The following is a 19,797-nucleotide window of genomic DNA, read 5'->3' as shown; positions in this document are numbered from 1 at the left end:
ACTACCAACAACAGATAAATAGTAACTTAAAAAAAAAAAAATAAACATCCTTCCTTTTTTGAACCATTTGAAACTTTTGGGGAAATAAATCGCAATACGCAAAATAGGAAGTGGAGTAGGCCTAACCAGCAAAACCTAAACTTCTCTAAGCATAGGTTTTGCTTTTGTTTTAGGACTTGACTGGTTAGCATGGAAATTATGGCCCCTGCTGGTAGATGCCAAAGGTGGACCCATTCTACAGATAACCAGCATCCATCTGTCGTTCCAAAGCAGCCATGTATTCTAATGGAATAAAAAATAGAAGCACCTTCGAATAAGAGCTCAAAGTGTATGAACGATGTAGTAACATACTATCTTTTTAAGTGTTTGTGATGTTTTGAAGTCTGTATCTTGAATGGCTGTATCTTGAAGGTTGTTGGAGTGTGACACGCGTGTGTTTTGGATAGGTTTACAGCAAGAAATAGTAAACTTGAATGATGAAAAGGTGACATAATGAATGCCGCTTGCTCATTTAGAAAAACAATTAGTTCGTGTAATAAAGTAATAAAGATTTAAACACAAAAGAAAAGGCACTAGAATCATCTGTTTTTGTTAAGCTGTAATCTAATGTGTTTGTGATAGGAGAGACTAGGTGCAGTCGTAACATTTTTTTATATTTTTGTTCGTAACTCACATACTTAAAATACAATAGTCATCTTTTGATGCACCTCCCTTGACATCGAACACCTCTACAGGATTCTTTCGGGCTTAACTTGGAAAGAATTAATTTGTGCTGAGGACCGCTATCTAAATAGACAGAGTCATTCTTAGCCCCTCACTGCAGGGCGAAAGGTCCAGGGGGCGGACCCACGTCCAAAATGGGAGGAGCTCAATCTAGTTCCTTGGTGAGGACCATCTGTGTGTGCAGCAAGTACAGCAAACTGAAGCTAGTGCAGAAAACTGAAGGTGTAGATGACAGGCTTTAACCTAAAGACTGCATGTTTAGTTGTAATTTTAAAAACACTTGTAATGAAAAGTAACACTCTTGCGGGATCAAGGAAATATTTCCCTATCACTAGCAAATTTACAGCTGCAGAATTCTGAGATTATAAACAACCTAAGACTCGCAGAGGTAAGATCTCATTTCTTTTCGTCTTTTCCTCAACTTTTCACAGAAAAAAAATATATTTAGTATGTATCAATATCTATTTAGATCAATAATATAAATGGTGTTCATCCCTGCTTTCATCAAGTCAATTTTGCGTAATGAAACCGTCTGGATGAATGTATTTGGAAGATTTTAAAAATGGTAATAAGTAAAATAATGCTTTGTCTTTCTCCATTCATGCCCTGAGAAATGTGGTACCGCTGTGTTAATTGTGTTGAGGGTGGGATGGGACCAGAGGTCATAATGAAAGACTGTACCTTTAGTGTTTAAAAACATTTGGTGTCACATAATACCAAAGTAACAAGTATTATGATAATAATACCAAAGTATTATAGTTATAAGGACAGTAATAATGATTGTTCTCATACGTTAACTTTGTTTAAGCTGCTGTTCGAAAGTTGTTTTTTTTATTAACTTTGCCAATGTTTCTATTTGAGGTTTGAGATTTGAGGATCATGTGACACCGAAGACTGGAGTTATGATGCTGAAAATTCATGAATTATATTTAAAACTGATTGGAAAATGAAACTGTATTTCACAGTGTTACGCTTTTAACTGCATTTCTGATCAAATAACACCTTGGCCTAAAGTACTTATTCTGTGAAACATTTTTAAAAACGGTAGTGCTTTTTATAACCTTATTATTTTCATGTACATATAAATGGACACGCTAACATATGACAGAACAGGCCTACACTTGTTTAGAAAATATAAAACTAAGCAAATAGCCTTAAGGTAAATATGTACTGCTAGAAACTTTGCATCTTGTCTGTGTGTTTCTAATGACAATCAGTTTCCTTTGTATCACTTCAGTTGTAGGAGGTCATCAGCACCATGAGGCTGCCAGTAGCGTGCCTGTTTTTTTCCCTAATGACCTCTGCTCCTGGGGGTCAGGCTGTGAAATGCCCGCGCGTCTGTGTCTGCGACGACACAAAGCTCACTGTGACGTGTGTAAAGAAGAATCTCACACTTATTCCTCCCACTATAAACGAGGTGAGTGTGTTTCCACAGCCAGTACAGAACACCACACAAAAATCATCATGCTTGTCTCTTAATATCATGATCATAGTTTGCTATCTGATCCCTCAGAAGTTTGTTTTTGCGTCCAGATTGTGCATGACATCCACCGCCAAACGTCTAGACGCTGTATGACGCTATAACACTGAGCATTCATTTAATATTGTGCTTTTATCAACTTCCTTCCTAATAGGTAAAGTTTGGTAATAATACTTCTAATGCCTTTCAAAATAACCTGACTAACTTATAAGATCTGTTAGCGTTAATATGAGCGTGTGGATCGACGATATGCAATATTTTCAATGCCGTTTATCTCAGATCACAGTGAAACTCGACCTGAAGAGGAATAATCTTGGGGAACTGCCTAAAAGTGGGTTCAAACACACACCGTACCTGACCCACCTGAACCTGCAGGGATGCAGTATCCGGTCCATCAGAGAGGGGGCGTTCAGGGGACTTTCACGTTTGGTGCAGCTTGACCTCACTAGCAACAGTATTGACATCCTCTATCAGGTATATTTCAGCTGTTTTCTTTGAGTTTCGGTAGAGTGTTCATTTTAGTTGAATGGAGGTAAAATCATACTGAAAGTCTGTTTTTTTAGGTATGTTGTTGCTCTCATCTCCCCTTCCTGTAGGAATCGTTTGACGGTTTATCATCGCTAAAGCAGTTGTATTTAGACAGGAACCGCATTGAAGAGATCAACCCTGGAGCGTTTGCTGCTTTAAACTCTGTTAACCTGCTCTCCCTCACTCACAACCAGCTAGTCTACCTCCCCAACATGGCATTCCAGGTACACTTCCGGTCATCTACAAAAACATGGGATCAATATGATTTTTAAGTGGCGGTGAAGACATTTGAAATGTTTCAAAAGCTTCCCATTTCAAACAAATACATTCTTTTATTCATATATTTCATTATTTATTTATTTTTAACCAATCATACTTCAAATTGTCTTTTTTAAAATTCTAGAATTCCTTAATTTTAAGTTACATTACTTTATGTTATAATCTTTCGAATTTGAGTTTATACTGATTTTGTTGCTTTGCTTAGAAGCTCTATGCGATAATCTTCTGTTCGACATTTTTGATATACGAATAAGCGTATTTCTTAAGTTTCCTCCTGAATTTTCCAAGTTATTTGTCTCTCAGGGAATGCTGAATATCCAGTTGTTGCGTTTGAGTCATAACTCTCTAAATAATCTGGCGACGGAAGCCTTTGCCGGTCTTCTTGCACTCACACACTTAAACCTGGATCATAATGAACTTCAGTACTTTCCTACCAAAACTATGACCAGGTAACTACTATTTTTTGACAAGCAAAATGAATAGAATATCCTGATGTTAGATATCCTCTGGTATAAGTCAGACCCTCAGAACTCACTGTTGCCTTTTTTTTGTCTCAGACTGATGGAGTTGACTCACCTGGACATGAGTTTTAACCCAATGACATATCTGGTGGAGGAGAGCGTGTCCATGCCGAAACTCACACATCTGTCTCTGAAGCACATGGCCCTGCAGGACCTGTCTGAATCGGCTCTGTCTCTGTCTCCTCATATCTCTCACCTCGATCTGAGCTACAACCAGCTCCCTTACATATAGGCCCTCAAAATGTCCTCGCAGCTCACTAGCCTTAACCTCACCGGTACTCATCAATACAGCATTATCCACCATCTCAGTATTTAGTTTTTTGATACTGCACTAACCTTTCAGCTAGTATAATTATTTTCACAGCAAACTTTTGTTGGGGTTTTAACCCCAGGACCAGGTGTGTTGAAAGAAGACCAGGAGTCATAGATGAGATCAATTGAAGAAAAATTTACTGAAGAGGCAGATGGACCGTCTTCTTAGTTCTCCACAAACAAAGATGTCAACACACACAGATACAGAGCAGTTATCGACTTCTCAAGGCTACCTAGCGCTACCAAACATCTTATCAGTATATTTGGTTACACACGTACTATGCAGTCTAGCATTTTAGAGAGATAAAATAGGATTTTTTTAATATCTGCAGCACTCCATCCACCACTTCACTGTGCAACTTTTTTATTTGCGTAAAGTAACTTACTTAAGTACTTACTTAAAATTATTCTTTTTCTTACATGTAGTATGTTATTACTTTTTTTACATGGGTGTAATTCTGGAGGTTATTTGATTTATTTATTTAAAATATGTCAAAATCAAACTGTAACAGCTCTCATTCACTGTCTATCAGGGAATCCGATCAGATGTACATGTTTACTGCAAGGGCTGAAGACGTGGGCGCTGAGTTCAGGAATCAAGCTCTATGGGGCCTGTGCTTGGCAGCCGCACCTCTCAGACGAACCTCTACAACATGTTCAAGAACAGGACCTTCGCTGCAGACCACATGATGAGCTGAGGCTGGATGTGGTAGAAAAAGAAGAAGATGGAGTTCAGGAAAAGCCCGTGCCAACTGCCAAGCCAAAGAAAAAGAGCAAATGCCCAAAGAATTGCCATTGTGAGGTGAGAAAGGCTTGAAAAAGTGCAGAAGGGAATTTGAGTTATTATTCATAATTCAATAAATTCTTTGTTCTTGTCGGTTCTACAAAAATATTACCTTAAAGGAATGGTTTCAAACATGAAAGATTTGGAGAGATGTGGCATTACACCACTTTCTCACCCATTTCTCTGCAGTGAATGGGTGCCATCAAAACAATAATAAGTGAAAAGCTGCATATTTGTAAGAAGCAAATCTATCATTAACACATTTATTGCTGCAAGCTGTTGCCGACGGCACCCATTCACTGCAGAGGATCCCCTGGCGATCAAGTGACGTAGTGCTAAACTTCTCCAAATGTGATTAGATGAAGAAACAGTGTCATCCACGTCTTGGATGGCCTGCGGGTGAACTATACCTTAAATCTAATACATACCTCCGCCTCTCCACATTTTTCTCTCACCATCAAGGCTGCAGTTCAGCACGCTACATGTGAGGAGCGTGGTCACACTAAAGTGCCTTCTGGTTTCCCTGGGAACACTCTTCTGCTTGACATGCGTGGAAACCATTTCCATTATCTTCCTAGCAACAGTTTCCCTCGCGTCCCAGAGGTGGTGTCTCTTCACCTGGACAGCTGTAAGATCCACGAGATCGAGGGTGGTGCCTTCCGGGGCATGAAGGGGCTGATGTACCTCTACCTGTCTGACAACCAACTGTCTTCCCTGGACACGAAAACCTTTGAAGATGCCCATGAGATCTTGTACCTTCACCTGGAAGGAAATAAACTCACTCAGTTTCCTTCTTCAGAATCACTGGCTCACATCCCCAAACTCCTCGAGCTGCATCTGGAGAGGAACCTTATAGTTAAGCTAGAGCCTTCAGGCCTCCTTTCCCCGGTCCCTCAGCTGTCGGGCCTTTACCTCAATAATAACGTCATCGCATCCATAGCGACAAAAGCTCTGGATCCGGCAGCCAAGCTGGACGTCCTTCATCTTGATGTTAATGCGCTAACAGAAGTGCCGAGTGATATGTTAGGCCATGCCCCTCTTTTGACAGAGCTTCGCCTTTCAGGGAATCCGATTCGCTGGATTGGGCCAGGAGCATTTAAAGCGGTGGCTGACAGTCTGAAGCACCTGCACATTGACAGAATGAGTCTTCAGAAGGTAGAGGTCAAATGACAAACTATGTGAGATAATTTCATGCACTATTAAAGGGTTAGTTTAATTCTGTCATTAGTTTCTCACCTTCATGTCATTCTAAACCCGTCACACTTCCTTCGTACATCTTTAGAACGAGAGTTAAGATATTTTTGATGAAATATGAGAGCTTTCTGTCCCTCCATAGACAGCAAGGATCCTACCAAGATCAAGGCCCAGAAAGGTATTAAGGACATTGTTAAATCAACTGTAATTATATTACAGTACACAAATAAAAACAAAGAAAATTTCTATGTCTTGAATGTGTCAGTGGTGTTGCTGTCTATGGAGGGTCAAAAAGGTCTTATTTAGTGTTCTGAAGATGAACAAAGGTCAAATGGTTTGGGTGCGACATAAGGGTGAGTAATTAATTACAAAACTTTAATAATTTGAGTGAACTATTCCTTTAAATGATACTAATCTTAGCAATGGACAATGTTTGTTCTGTTTGTGGTCGTAGATGAGCGCGAGATCTCTGGCAGGGTTTGGTCCTGGTCTGTTGACTTTGTCTCTGGAAGAGAATCAGTTAGAGGAGTTGCCTGACCTTTCACCTCTTACTGGACTTCAGTTCCTTACCCTTAATAAGAATCCGTTAATGTGTGACTGCAAATTACTACCATTTTACAGGTGAGATACCCATCCATCCATTCATGCATCCATCCGTCCATCCATCCAATATAATTACCTATTGGATTACACATATTATTGGATTACACATACCTATCACAACTTTCTTTCAGATGGTTGAAGAATTCGAGTCTGAGGGTTGAGGCCGTGTGCGGTTACCCCTCTGAGCTCCGAGGTCAGTCCGTGATGGAGGCTGCCATCTTTAAGAACTGTTCTGGAGAAAATGCTCATTCCTTCAACGAGACCTCCATCCCTACCAAAGCCCCTACACCTAACAAACCCATGAGGACCACAAAGGCCGGACCTGCGGAATCTGAACCTAATCCTAAACCAGCGAAGACCAAACTAACGGCGGCACCAAAGAAAAATGAGTCTGATGAACTCAAACCAGTGCGGGCTCTGAAAAAAAACAGGTCAAACAAGAAAAAAAGAGGAAGACGACCAAGGATTAAGTCTTCAGTTAAAAATCCTAGGTTTTTTTACATTTAAACCAAGTGGATAATGTAATATATTCATCAGCTGAACAAGTTACTGCTGTTGCTTAGTTTATTTATAGGTAAAACTGATAGAGACCATAGTTTGTACTGTATTCAGTCTTTACATCAACTGTTCGTAGTTCTTGAATGTGTTAAAAAAAATTCAAAGCAGAACAGAATGATTTTGAATATGTAATTATGAAGTTTGTTTATTGGTATAATTTCACTTATAATACGAGCTGTTATAATGTTATGTTTGAGCCATTTGAAATAAATCCTTTATCTTAAGAAATGTTCTGAATTTTCTGACAAAATTACATTTCTTGTCACACAATTTCTAAACCTGACACTCAAACAGCAGAAGCACACACCGAATCTTCAAAGTGAATTCTCAGCCTTTGACTAAATTTTCAATTCTATAAAACACTTTTTGCAAAACGTAACACACAGTTCTCTATGTATCACAGAGATGTCTATTATAAGTAAAAATTATAGATAAGGGGTTCGCAAACATTTACTTTTGATATCTGCTTGTGATAGTTACTATGAAAAGCATTATGTACGTTGAAATATGTAACTATTTTGCTGTGGCATCAGCTGGTTCCATGGTGTAATGGTTAGCACTCTGGACTCTGAATCCAGCGATCCGAGTTCAAATCTCGGTGGAACCTAATGTTTTCCTCCACTGAGTTTACTTTACAATCGATATGTCGAGAAAACCAGCTTTTCGAATTTATTTAAGTTTTACCAGATAACTAAACAGCGCGAAATAACATGCATTATTGCACTGTTTTATGGGCAAGCCGTCAGTGATTATTAAACTGAGGAGGGAACCATGCGAGCTCACGCACTGACTCTCGCGAGAACAACACACCATTAGCAAACATGGCGGCCGCGATGGATGTAGACACCCCGAGTGGAGCTAACAGTGGAGCCAGTAAAAAGCGTTTTGAAGTGAAAAAGGTACAGTATTGACACGTCCGTGTTAAGTATACATGTCAAGTATATATATACACATTTAAAACGCGTAGTCTCTTGAAAATGTAAACGTTTTCACAACGGCGGGTTCATAATCCCCGGTTAGCATCGGCGGCGCTGCTTTCTCGTCATTAATAATAATCACCTGCCTGTGTTCTTATTATGATTACAGTCAGCTTTTAATATGTCTCATAAATATGTAGAATCCGATATCAAGTAGAAAATTTTAGTTTGGGCGTTCTTGACGCCTCTAAATTGAACTCTTAAATTCTGCAGCGTAATCCAAGAGATTATTTAACCAGGCCACTAGATAAATGAACCACTCATAGAGATCACTTAGAAACCCGGTGGGTTGCTTACCTAGACGACATTTGTTAGACATCGTAGACGCGTTCCAAACGGTTTCAGAACGCTAAATGTTATTTATATATATATTTAAAATATACGTTAGACAATATGACTTTTTCTAAACGTTCGATCCGATCGGTTTGAACTTCAAAGGCACGTTCCATCCGTCTAATTCTAACAGGTTTTTTTTTTTTTTTTAACACACATGGTAATCTTTTAGTAGCACAGTACTGAGTTGCAGATATCTGTTTGGTTGAATGATTTCCAGAACTGTCTCTCTTTCAGTGGAACGCCGTGGCTCTGTGGGCTTGGGACATTGTGGTGGACAACTGTGCCATTTGCAGAAATCACATTATGGACCTCTGTAAGTTTCAGCTCCCGTTTGGTCTCTTGACTGTATTCTAGGTTCGGTTTGTTGTTTAACACGCCATCAACCACTATTTAGTGCGCTGTCTCGGTTAAGTCTAGTTTGATCTTCCCTCAGGTATAGAGTGTCAGGCCAATCAGGCGTCAGCTACATCGGAGGAATGTACGGTGGCCTGGGGAGTTTGTAATGTGAGTTTGATGATACACCAATAAAATGAAATCTAAATGTGGGCCGCGTCTGTTTGGTTGTGGTGTAACGGTGTTTTTTTGTTCTGCAGCATGCGTTTCATTTCCACTGCATCTCACGCTGGCTGAAGACCAGACAGGTCTGTCCTCTGGACAACAGAGAGTGGGAGTTCCAGAAGTGAGTGACTTTGTTTCTTCATTAAAATAGAAACCGACCCAGAAACTCTCGTATTCTAAGCATAAGTCTCTTAAACCTGCTTTAGATAACCCATATCACTTTGAACCTACTTGAATTAAACATATGACTGATGGTTTACATTGCTCTGTTTTTCAGGTACGGACATTAGCAGACAATTAACGTTGTCTGTGCTTCAGATCCAGGATATTGTTTCCTGAGATGCATTTTTCTTTAGATGTCTCCATTCTCTCTCTCTGTCAAAGACCAAAAGGTCAACATTTAAATTGTTATTCTAGTTAGGATGTTTTTTATTTCTGTGTTGTATGCAGCATTCTGAGCTGGAAAATCATCAATAAAGTCTCTCTAAATGCAGCCCTCAGTTCCAAAATATCTGCATTTGCATTTTTACCTAAATACAGGGATGTAAACGCATCACGGGTGAAAAAGGTGACAGACACGCAACATAAAACATTTTTTTAATTAACACAGTACAATGATATTTAATTTTTTTTTTTTTTTTTAGTTTTACAATTGTGCAGTAAAATTAATTTTTCATTTGCGGGCATGAAAAAATGTGGAAACAAACCTTTTGGACTTTTGAGATAATACCATAATGGCATCTGAGGTCATTATTTTGACTTCATTATAAATAATGATTATAACAAACTTTAGTACTGTACTGTACTGAAGTAGTATAGCAAGTACGATTAAATGATAATGCATTAAATGTTTTTAGGTTAAATTGTAGAAGCTGTTAAATATTATTTAGTGGATTCATTCTCATAATTGTTTTGACATTTGTCTCTTTTAAACAGTATAAAATTCCTGATAAATTAATGATTACACAATCTCTTATTGCGTCCATTTTTTAAAAATTATTTTATTTTTTTACATAAAATCTCGCAGGTGATCTATTGCATCTACATAAATGTGAATATGCTGTTGTTTTCATTAAGGCTTTATGCAAGAAATGTCTAAACATCTGGCCCATACCATGAGGCCGGATTAGCTGGCTAGCCAGGTAAATTTCAATTTAATTTGCACCAATATTGAGTTATGTATGGCTTAGTTATTTTATGTTTAACATAATTGTGACTTATGTTATTATTAATCCAAAAATGTTCTTTAACGAATATAAATATAAACAGATCATAAATAATATTTTTCGAACATATAAGGTCACATGTAGTATTTTAAATTGATTCTACAGCTAATTTATATGAGAAATAAGTTGTAGAATCGATAGATGACACTAAAAATGGCTACATGTGATCTTATATGATGGAGTCTCTATCGCATTATAATTTCTAAATGTACTGCACTGATAGAGCAAGCTCTTTTTATGTATTATGTCCTCTTTCGTGAACAACTACTTTTTGTAAATGCATTTAAATTGCCCGTTCTCTGCAATCTCATAACCTTTCGTTTTGGATCTTGTTTACTCTCTCATGAGAAGCGAATTATACTTGCTCTGTCGTGCGAGGCATGTGATATGATGGCTGGTTATTACTGATGTCACGCATTCATGTGCGTGCTCCACAGACTCAGGATCAAAGTCTGAGTCGACAAAGAAAGGCGATGATCGGCATCATTGTACCAACAAAGCTGGATTAGAGTGGTTTGGTTTTGTCGACTCCAAACTATTGTTGATACTCTGAATTTGTTCAGTCGGTTCACACTTGAAGAGTTACCTGTATTCTACTGCATATCGCATATAAACTGCACTACAGTTTTGGGTGAACTCTCCCTAGTCTGTAAAACCAAAAAAAAAAACAAAACATGCCTTATATTTGCAACAACCAAAATGTTTATTGAATTAAATCATGAAATCCATACAAGATGCAAATGCGTCACAATAAGAAAGTTGTTCATTATTGAATTTTCACTTTTTCGCATTTATGAGAGACTGAAAACAATGTTAGGTTACACTGAGGGTGAGGAGCGCGAAATAAAAAAAACCTCAAAAACATGAATCAAAAACCTTTAAAAGAAACACCCATGAAATTTAAACCGTAAGTGAATGACTGATTGCTTTGGACAGGGGATATGTATAAATATAATCTTAGACCCCGTTTTGATTCCGGATCCCGCTGGATAAGACAACAAACAAGCTAAGCGGCATACTGAATGGATGAAGGTGATTATAATTAGACTAAATCCCTGGAATGATCGGCTGCTGGATGGACACATGTTTGTTAAATCCAGTTTGTCAATGCAGCGACTGCCAGCGAGAATAGGCTCTCCGATCCAACCCCCCTGATATTGTGGAGAAGAGACCAGGATCGTAAGTGCTAAATGTGTCGGCCTCAGTGAAGCCCACAATATAGTTCGTCCCCAACAAATCGCTAAAGGAATAAACCCAATTCTTATTTCATGCGTCGCTCGAGCGAATCCCCCCACCCCAAAAAGCGCCACACCTCTCATCTCACATCTCCGGTCTTGTTCCGATACTCTTTCATAGTTTCTTCTTCTTCTTTCATCAGCACAGACTCGTCTAAAATCAGTACATCTAGTGGCTCATAAGCTAAGTGCTGTCTGTAATTTATGGCAAGAAACCCAGAAAAAGCTACAGCAGAGTATTGGAACTGGACATGGACTCTTTCGGCCCTTTTTATTTTTTTAGGGCTGCTGGCCGCCAAACTTGGAGCTAAGTTTGTTGATCAGGGCCATGATTTTGGGGTTGCTCTGGTACTTGGAGATGTTGGCGGGGTTCTGCGCCACATCCTGGAATGCCGCCATCACCTCTGGGTCCTGGGAAATGAGAACGCATAAAGGATTTACCATCGTGCGAATGTTACAAGCAGCCGAGATGCTCAGGAACGTCAGAGCTCTAAATGTACTGTCATTGTGCTCAGCGGTATGAGGTTAACTTCACCTGCATGGCCATGAGAACCTCTGGGTCGTTGAACAGCTCGTTAAGTCCAGGCATTCCGAATGGAGGAGCTCCACCTGGGAAACCAGCACCTCCTGAAGGAGCGCAACAAATATGAACACCGGTTACACATCAAACAACATAGTGGGTCTCGCAGTAATCTCTCTTATACTTCACCCGAAAATGATTTACTCGCCCTCAAGCCATTCTGTGTATAGGACTTTCTTTGCTCAGATGAAAACAATCGGAGCAGATGACATAGATGTAAAACCTTGCTTTACATCGATATCTTCTGAAATGGTTCTTTACTTGAAATTTGTATTCAGTCTTTTGTTTTGCTCTCTCCTCTGTGCTGAAATCGAAAAATAATCTAATTGCGATTGCAATTTTTTTGACCACTATTGCAATTGTAATATGCAACTATTTTTAAAACGTTTATGTCCTGTATTATTCAACAAAAGACAAGCAATAAATCATTGTATAGAATGATCAACACAATATTAGACGTATCAAACGGAAGCGTTCTGTTATTTAGGCCAGGCCTTTGTGTAACGCTAAAATTAGGTGACATTTGAATTAATGAGTGACAATTTTAACTAACTACAATCACAGTTCAAATCGCATTGACTGATTTGTTATGGTTTCAAACATTTCAGCGTGTAGTGTGCCAGGGTTGCCAGGTTTTCACAAACCCAATCGTGTTTCGAGGGGGCTCTGTCTGTGAAATGTTTTGGAGGGGTTCTCCGAACACACATCTTACGGAGTGTATTTGTAGCCTTTGCGTGATATTATTGCAAATGTAATCATTCAGCCCATTGTAGAGCACTTTTTACGATGAAGTCTAGATCCCTATTCAATGCTGTTATGAAGCTTGGAAGATCCAGGACTTTTTTTTAAATATAACTCTGATTGTACTCGTCTAGATTTAGAAAGTCATACACACCTAGCATGGCTTGAGGGTGAGTAAAGCATGGGTTAATTTTTATTTTTGCCAATATGGCTTATTATATGCATAAAGAGTTTAATAGTAGATACCTGGGAATCCTCCACGTGCCCCTCCAGCCTGTTGTCTGGCTTCCTCTTCCTGTACACACAGAGGCACATTAACAGGACTGACTGAGTGGATCATTTTGATTCAGTGGCTTGATGCAAATCAATTGATTTCTTACCCTCTGTGCTTTCTCGTGCTCCTCCCTCGCTTTCTTCACTCGTTCTTGCCGTGCTCTGATCTCTCGTTCTTCACGCTTGCGTTCATATTTGCGTCGGTGCTCAACAATTTTGCTGGCCTGCGATGGGGAGGTGGGATCACAATGAGACCTACTGAAGCTTCGGCACACTGGCTTCGCTTTTGATGTTTTTGACAAATGTACTCAATCTTACATAACCATTATTTCACATCACAATATTTGATTTTCAATCATCCACTAGCATTCAAATGCTACCTTTAGCATTACATTTTAAATATACACTGCCGTATTTTTGTGGCAAGAAACTACATATACACACGTGCACACACACACACACACACATTTTTTTATGTTTTGTTATGTTTCTGCCTTAGGTTAAACTGCTCTGCATTACTATTTTAAAAAGAAAAAAATCCATTTCATAAGTATTCATACCCTTATCAGGGAGGGTTGAGGTTTAACTCAAGAACATCTATTGCTCGTAGATGTAGATTCACTTAAAGTGAAGATAATCTGTGGCAAATCAACTGAATGGGCATGATTTGAAAAGGCACAAACGTCTCAAAGGACAAACAGCTAAAAATGCGTATCGCAGCAAAAGCCAAGCCCTGAGGTTAAAAGACATGCTTGTGGAGCTCAGAAACAGAACTGCATCAAGACACACATCTGGGTAAGAGTTCAGAAAAAATTCTGCATCACTGAAGGGTCACAGAAGCATGTAGTCTCTGTTACCCTTAAATGAAGAAGTCTGAAACAATAGGCATCCTGACCAAACTGAGAAATTAAGAGCCTTGTCAAGACTGGTGATTAAAAAGCTGATGGTCACTCTAACTGAGCTCCATGGTCATATCTACAGGAGGACAAACATTGCTGCAACACTTCACCGATCTGGGCTTTAAGACTCGATCGTCTCTTCAGTGAAGACACATGAAAACACATTTGGAATGTGCAAAAAAAAGGATCCTCAGGCTGTGAGAAACAAGATTCTCTGGTCTGATTAACCTCGATCCTAAGCATCATGTTTGAAGGAAACCCGCTCTGCTAGCCTAAAAGTAAAGTGTGCTGGCTGCATCATTCTGCGATGCTGTTTTCAGTGGCATGGACTCGTCAGAGTAGAAGAGGAGGTCGATGCAGCAAAATATTGAGAGCCTCAACAGGGCAGGAGGTTCACCTTTCAACCTGTCACAATTCTGTTTTTGTTTTGTCAATATGGTACAGGGAATGTAGATTGATGTGGAAAAAAAGGTAGCAAAGCCAACAACATAAAACGTGAAAAATATAAAGGGATACTTTTGCAAGGCACTGTAATGACTTTATGTAGCCTAATTTTACTCTATAGAGAGTGGAATAATTAACATAAATGTGCATAATGACATAAAATACTTATATTAATATTACACACACACAAAAAAAACCCTGGTATTCAATAATATTAAATTACGTTAAAAGAGGTCATTTTGCTGTCATATGACACACTATCACTATATTATTAAATCATTCAACTATCATTCAATAGAGTTCTCCCTTGATGCCAAATTAACCCAACTGTTCTCCAAACGATACAGTTAAATCAGTTCAGAGTTCTGCACAGTCACCTTTGGTTGGACTTCTTTTAGCATGGCACTGGCCTCTTCATCGTAGTCCAGCTTACAGGCCATGGCCAAGTCTCGAGCGGAGTCCTCCCAGTGACCGAGCAACCTGTCAGAGCGAGAGGTCTTTATCAGCAGCAAAGCACAAATCAAACGTCTTCCATCAAAATCTATCTGTAATCCGTTACTTGTGTGCCTTCCCCCTCCACTTGTAGGGCTGGGCTGAGTCTGGGTTGATGCTGATGGCTCGGTCACAGTCTCTGATGGCGGCGTTGGGCTTCTGCATTTTCACATATACGCTGAAAGACACAAACAAACAGTTACTCAACAGCCAATCGATCTAGCTCGCGAAAAACCAAAGCAGCGATCGGTGGGTACCTGGCTCTCTTGGCATACAAGATGGCCAGTTTGGGGTTGAGTTTGATGGCCTCTGTGAAGAGGTCCAGAGCTTTCTGTAGGTCACCTGAAAAAACGTTGGCACGTTTCGTTGATAACCGTTGTTTTGTCATGAATTATCACCACAACTATTGACACAAACTATTAAGTTATTACAGATGTCACCATTTCTTACCGTCTCCTAACATCCCAATAGCCTCAATCTTCTTCTCATTGGCCTGGTCCATCATCTCATCTGTGACCTGAGAATGAAGAAAGCATTTCATCACCCCGTTTGAATCATTTCTCTTTGCACTAAGAGCTTGATGAAAGTATTTCGAAAGAGCAACCCAACAGCAAAATGATGAATATTTACAACCCCACATTGTTCAAACAGCTTTGATGTAAAGGAGTCACATCTGGTCAAATCATAATGTCAGGCAAGGCTTGCTTAATATAGTTTCTCGTGACCATTTATCCGACCTGTTTTGTGCAAATGTACATGTTCTTTGTATGTGAAACGACTAACTTTCAGCAGGAACTTTTCCTTGCTTTCGAATCCCAAAAACGATTGAATATAGCTGTGGTTTCTCTCATAATCTGTGGTTATATCTTTTGAGTGGAAACCTACCAATAATCATGATGTATTTATGCAATGAGGGGGAGTACAATTAGCTATTAAAATAGCATAATTACCAAACCATGCACATGCACACTAACTGCGTTAACACTAGCCCTCTAATTATTATCATTTTTTTTTTTTTTTTTAATTGTAGACGTTTCTGTAAAGAACGATTTGCTTGGATTTGCTTAGAATGCACTGCATGACATTCGTCCAGATTTTCTGAACCGATCTACAGTCTGGAGCTGACGCTAGCAGTCAGAGGTAATCTGCAGATTTGAGCTAAAAGATTTCTCAGAAAACCGTGTAGTGTATGATGGCCACAGATTTAATCCAGTCCATTCAGTTCACTCCAAAAAATAAATACGAAAAATTGTTGTGTCTACATTACATGGTCGTGCTCCAAAACCTAGGAGAAAAACACATTATGGACATCTCTGAATTTTCTCTGAAATATTGTTTACCTCCAGGTTCTCATAATCGCCCATCTCCTGAGGATCATCTGTGTCGGGCTCGATCACTCCTTCATTGTCAATTTCTGAAGAAAAGGTCACATTGCAGAGCAAGCGTTAGAAACCGCTTTTACAAAATAAGAGCAGATTCTCCAAACAAACATGCGCAAATGATAAATCTCACCACACCAAGTGGAAAATGGGACAAAAAAATCTTATTCAGCCAGAAAGGTGCTTTATATCAATTAAAAGTAAATCACCTTTATTTATATAGCGCTTTTAACAATACATATTTTGTGAACAGTATTAAATTTGGAGAACAGAGTGTCAGTAATGTATAGACAAGATTAAACACTATTAAAACATTATTAAATGCAGATCAGCTCAGTTTCAACAGGATCCTTGTAATAAAATCGATGATAAACTGTGACAAAACTGAGAAAAATAAAACCTTGGAAGTGACGGTAAAGACATTTATTAGGCATCGAATGCAGCTAATGGTTTCCTTAAGAATATTAAGCAGCACAACTGTTTCATCGTAGTTATTAATATATGCTCCTCGAGCACAAATCAATACATTGAAGTCATTTCTGAAGGATCATGTGACACTGAAGACTGGAGTAAAGATACTGAATATTCAAGGTGTCACGGGAATGAATGAAACTTTAAAACGTTATATAAAAACTACTATTTTAAATTGTAAGAATATGTCTTTAACATTAATGGCATAATACTTTGATGTAAACCAAACTGATTTAATGCAGCTATTTAACAGTTTTTACGTAGAGGAAACTTCTTTTAATCTCTGCAGTCAAAAGATTTCTGCTTCTAGTTTCTTTTAGTAGTCTTTAATGTTAATTCTAGAGACTAGAGCTCAGCTTCACATCAAGCGCTGTTGGCATCCGTTTCATTGTCTACTAACTGCCCATGTTTGTAGATCATAAAATTAAGCTGATGTTGCACATCGCCAGGCAGCGAGAAATCGTAAGCCAGCACTAGCTCGAAAGGTTTGGTGAAAGTTCAGAGCCATTACCAATCGTCAGAAAAGGCCAGGGCGACGGCATATCAGGATGGCATATGAGGAGCAAACAGAAGATATTAAAGGAGATATTAGGGTCAACATACCTAAATCACTCTCTTCGCTCTCAGATGGCGGGGCAGGTTCGGGTTGGGGTTCTGGCGCTGCTTTGGGGGCCCCATCGCATGGACAGCCTCCCTGATGACGAACGAAAACACAGATAGCAGCAAAAACATCACAAAACAGCCCTGCCACAGTCGAAGATCAAGTACAGTGGCACGGATCTAAAAGCACTGACAGCCACTTCAGAGCTTTCACCAATTCGAGAAACACTAATGCAGAGATCTTCACGACAAACCACCACAGCTGGAGGAAATTATGACATAAATGTGTTACTATTGTGTACTAAAATGAATGCAATGACAATTATATTATTACAAAAAAAAGATGTTTTTCATTCACGTTTTAATTTAACAAAAATGAAATGCTTTGTTGCAAATTATGTGATGTATTCAGTTGATTATTGTCATTAATTGAATTGTTAGTTTTTCCCATTCAACAAATTATAATAAAGATATTTTTCATCCACATTTTAATTTATGCAGATCTGTTTCGTCTGATTTTACTTCGCTGCAAATTATGTGATGATTATTTGATTATTTTGTAATTAATTTATTAATAAAAAACATTTAAAAACACAAATGCTAATAACTTATATTTATTGCATAATATAAAGATATATAAATATACAAATATATAAATATACATATACAAATATATATACATATACAAATATATATATATATATATATATATACACACACATATATATATATATATATATATATATATATATATATATATATATATATATATATATATTTTTTTTTTTTTTTTTTTTTACTGTTTTTTCTTTATTTCTTTTCCTACCTTGCACGATGAGCTGTCATTCTTTGTTGGTGATGGTATATTTGCTCCCATTCTACAATAAAGTAACATATTTGCGTTTTACATGAGTCATACAGGGATGTTTATTCATCTGTGTGCTCCACTAAAAGTGATGAAGCTAGAACTTTCTGGGAGCCGCATGTCTCGCTGGATGTGGGATGTGACACTTTGACACAGAAGCCCACATTATTACACAACGCACTTCATAGTTTATCATTAACATTATAATGGAACAGCATAACACCAGGAATCCAGCCTGAATACCCAACCATAAACAACACAAAGAAGCACTGACCCCTGTAGCCAGCTCTTAAAGAAGCCCATCTCTGGCAGATGCAGCACGGATGGATTATCGTTGCACATCTGCACGAAGGCCTTTAACTCGGACACTTTCCGTGGATCCATATTCCACGACACCAAGCAAACTCAAGAGCAAACAACGTGCTGGAAAACAAGGAAACGTGCGTTATTGCTATTATTCCCGTCACATGACGTGTCCGATCAGAGCGCGAGCTTAATAAATTATGCAACGCCGAAAACGCCAAGGAAGCGTGTAATGCAACAGTGCAGGAAATAACCAGCAATTAGTAGTGTACGGGATTAACGCACGCGCTGCAAAGAAGCTTCTGGAAATAACGCGCGAGGAAGCGCAATTTGTTACATCGGCGCGGAATTGTAATCATTCTTTAATTCGGCTCGTCTCGATAAACGTTCATTCGAAATACGAAACGTTAATGTTGTACCTGAAAGAGCAAAGTGCCTAAAACGCGCTTCCCCAGCAGCGATTTGAGGGTCGCCAGATCGCACTCGCTCTGCACGCGCGAGACTGCGAATTTTGATCAGGCGGGAATTAAACTACTCACAACCGTGACAAAACCAAAACAACAGGGGTCCTTCTGGCGCTGCGTTCGTTTTGGAGTGAATGCAGAACATGTCCAAGGTCCACTTCGTGGTGGTGGAAAAATGGACACTTTAAAAATATAAAAACATTTTTTAACTGATTATTTTTATTATGAACTCTCTATACAAATGTATATTTGCTAATCGCAAATCTGGCGTACTTTATTAGATATTCTGTGAAAAAAACCCATTCATTATACATTTGGTTTGTTTTTATTTTATGTTTTTATTTGAACCTCTATGGCCTCTTTGTTTTATTTTCTTATAGTAGTATTGTATACCGTTTTGTTTAGTTGTTAATAAAGAAAAAAAAATTCCTCTTCTCATGTTTAACCTAGGAATAACAATTTATGCGTTCTGTCTTTTTCAGAAAGATAGCATTATATGAAAGCTTGCGCTATACTTGATAAATATTTAATTACAATTTATATCCATTTAAAAACGTAAATATAAACATATAAAAATATAATAAAAAATATAATCTCTAGAACTATTTTTATGTTATTATATATCTTGTTAATTTTTGTTCTTTTGTTTGGAGATTTGCTCACTTACTAAAAAACATAAATTGGTTTTCATAATTATGAAATTTCCCAATCAATCAATATTATTTTATTAAATTGTAAATAGTTTTAGGCAAATTCTATATACATAAATCTATATATGAGATTAAACAATTTTTTCAAATCTCCAACACTATAATACAACAATATAAACAATATAATAAATCGGAAAAATATGTTTCTTTCATTTTTTCGGTTTTTAAGTCGAGAAATAGAGGGTCCTCCATCATTCAGAGTCGCAGATTGTAACTGTCATAACAAAGCTGTCCAATCAGCGCGCTGGAGCCGTTCTCCCTC

At 38.3% G+C, this 19,797-nt stretch overlaps 3 protein-coding genes and 1 non-coding gene across 4 annotated transcripts; 3 read left to right on the top strand and 1 right to left on the bottom strand.

Moving 5' to 3' along the window:
• Nucleotides 1-139: 139 nt before the first annotated feature.
• chadla (chondroadherin-like a) lies at nucleotides 140-7,204 on the top strand. The gene is given in 10 exon segments (XM_043230872.1): nucleotides 140-1,111; nucleotides 1,961-2,140; nucleotides 2,483-2,677; nucleotides 2,800-2,955; nucleotides 3,314-3,459; nucleotides 3,568-3,806; nucleotides 4,377-4,645; nucleotides 5,090-5,782; nucleotides 6,276-6,442; nucleotides 6,556-7,204. Coding segments are annotated over 9 exon segments (2,400 nt in total). The 5' UTR covers nucleotides 140-1,111; nucleotides 1,961-1,981; the 3' UTR covers nucleotides 6,932-7,204.
• A 313-nt stretch (nucleotides 7,205-7,517) lies between these two features.
• trnaq-cug lies at nucleotides 7,518-7,589 on the top strand. Its single transcript has one exon. It is a non-coding gene; the product is annotated as a tRNA-Gln (tRNA).
• Nucleotides 7,590-7,764: 175 nt separating this feature from the next.
• On the top strand, nucleotides 7,765-9,346 carry rbx1 (ring-box 1, E3 ubiquitin protein ligase). The gene is made up of 5 exons (XM_043229950.1): nucleotides 7,765-7,881; nucleotides 8,530-8,608; nucleotides 8,729-8,799; nucleotides 8,889-8,974; nucleotides 9,131-9,346. The coding sequence occupies exons 1-5, from the start codon at nucleotides 7,804-7,806 to the stop codon at nucleotides 9,141-9,143; spliced, it is 327 nt and encodes a 108-aa protein (XP_043085885.1). The 5' UTR covers nucleotides 7,765-7,803; the 3' UTR covers nucleotides 9,144-9,346.
• A 1,412-nt stretch (nucleotides 9,347-10,758) lies between these two features.
• On the bottom strand, nucleotides 10,759-18,938 carry st13 (ST13 Hsp70 interacting protein). The gene is made up of 13 exons (XM_043235549.1): nucleotides 18,781-18,938; nucleotides 18,333-18,481; nucleotides 18,020-18,071; nucleotides 17,197-17,287; nucleotides 16,084-16,157; nucleotides 15,194-15,260; nucleotides 15,001-15,085; nucleotides 14,811-14,921; nucleotides 14,629-14,731; nucleotides 13,016-13,132; nucleotides 12,882-12,930; nucleotides 11,850-11,941; nucleotides 10,759-11,725 (listed from the first exon to the last, which is right to left on the bottom strand). The coding sequence occupies exons 2-13, from the start codon at nucleotides 18,440-18,442 to the stop codon at nucleotides 11,594-11,596; spliced, it is 1,083 nt and encodes a 360-aa protein (XP_043091484.1). The 5' UTR covers nucleotides 18,443-18,481; nucleotides 18,781-18,938; the 3' UTR covers nucleotides 10,759-11,593.
• Between the last annotated feature and the right edge of the window lie 859 nt (nucleotides 18,939-19,797).

This window comes from Puntigrus tetrazona, chromosome 3 (genome assembly GCF_018831695.1).
Source record: "Puntigrus tetrazona isolate hp1 chromosome 3, ASM1883169v1, whole genome shotgun sequence".
Taxonomy (NCBI): domain Eukaryota; kingdom Metazoa; phylum Chordata; class Actinopteri; order Cypriniformes; family Cyprinidae; genus Puntigrus; species Puntigrus tetrazona.
This window is presented reverse-complemented; position numbering and strand designations above follow the sequence as displayed.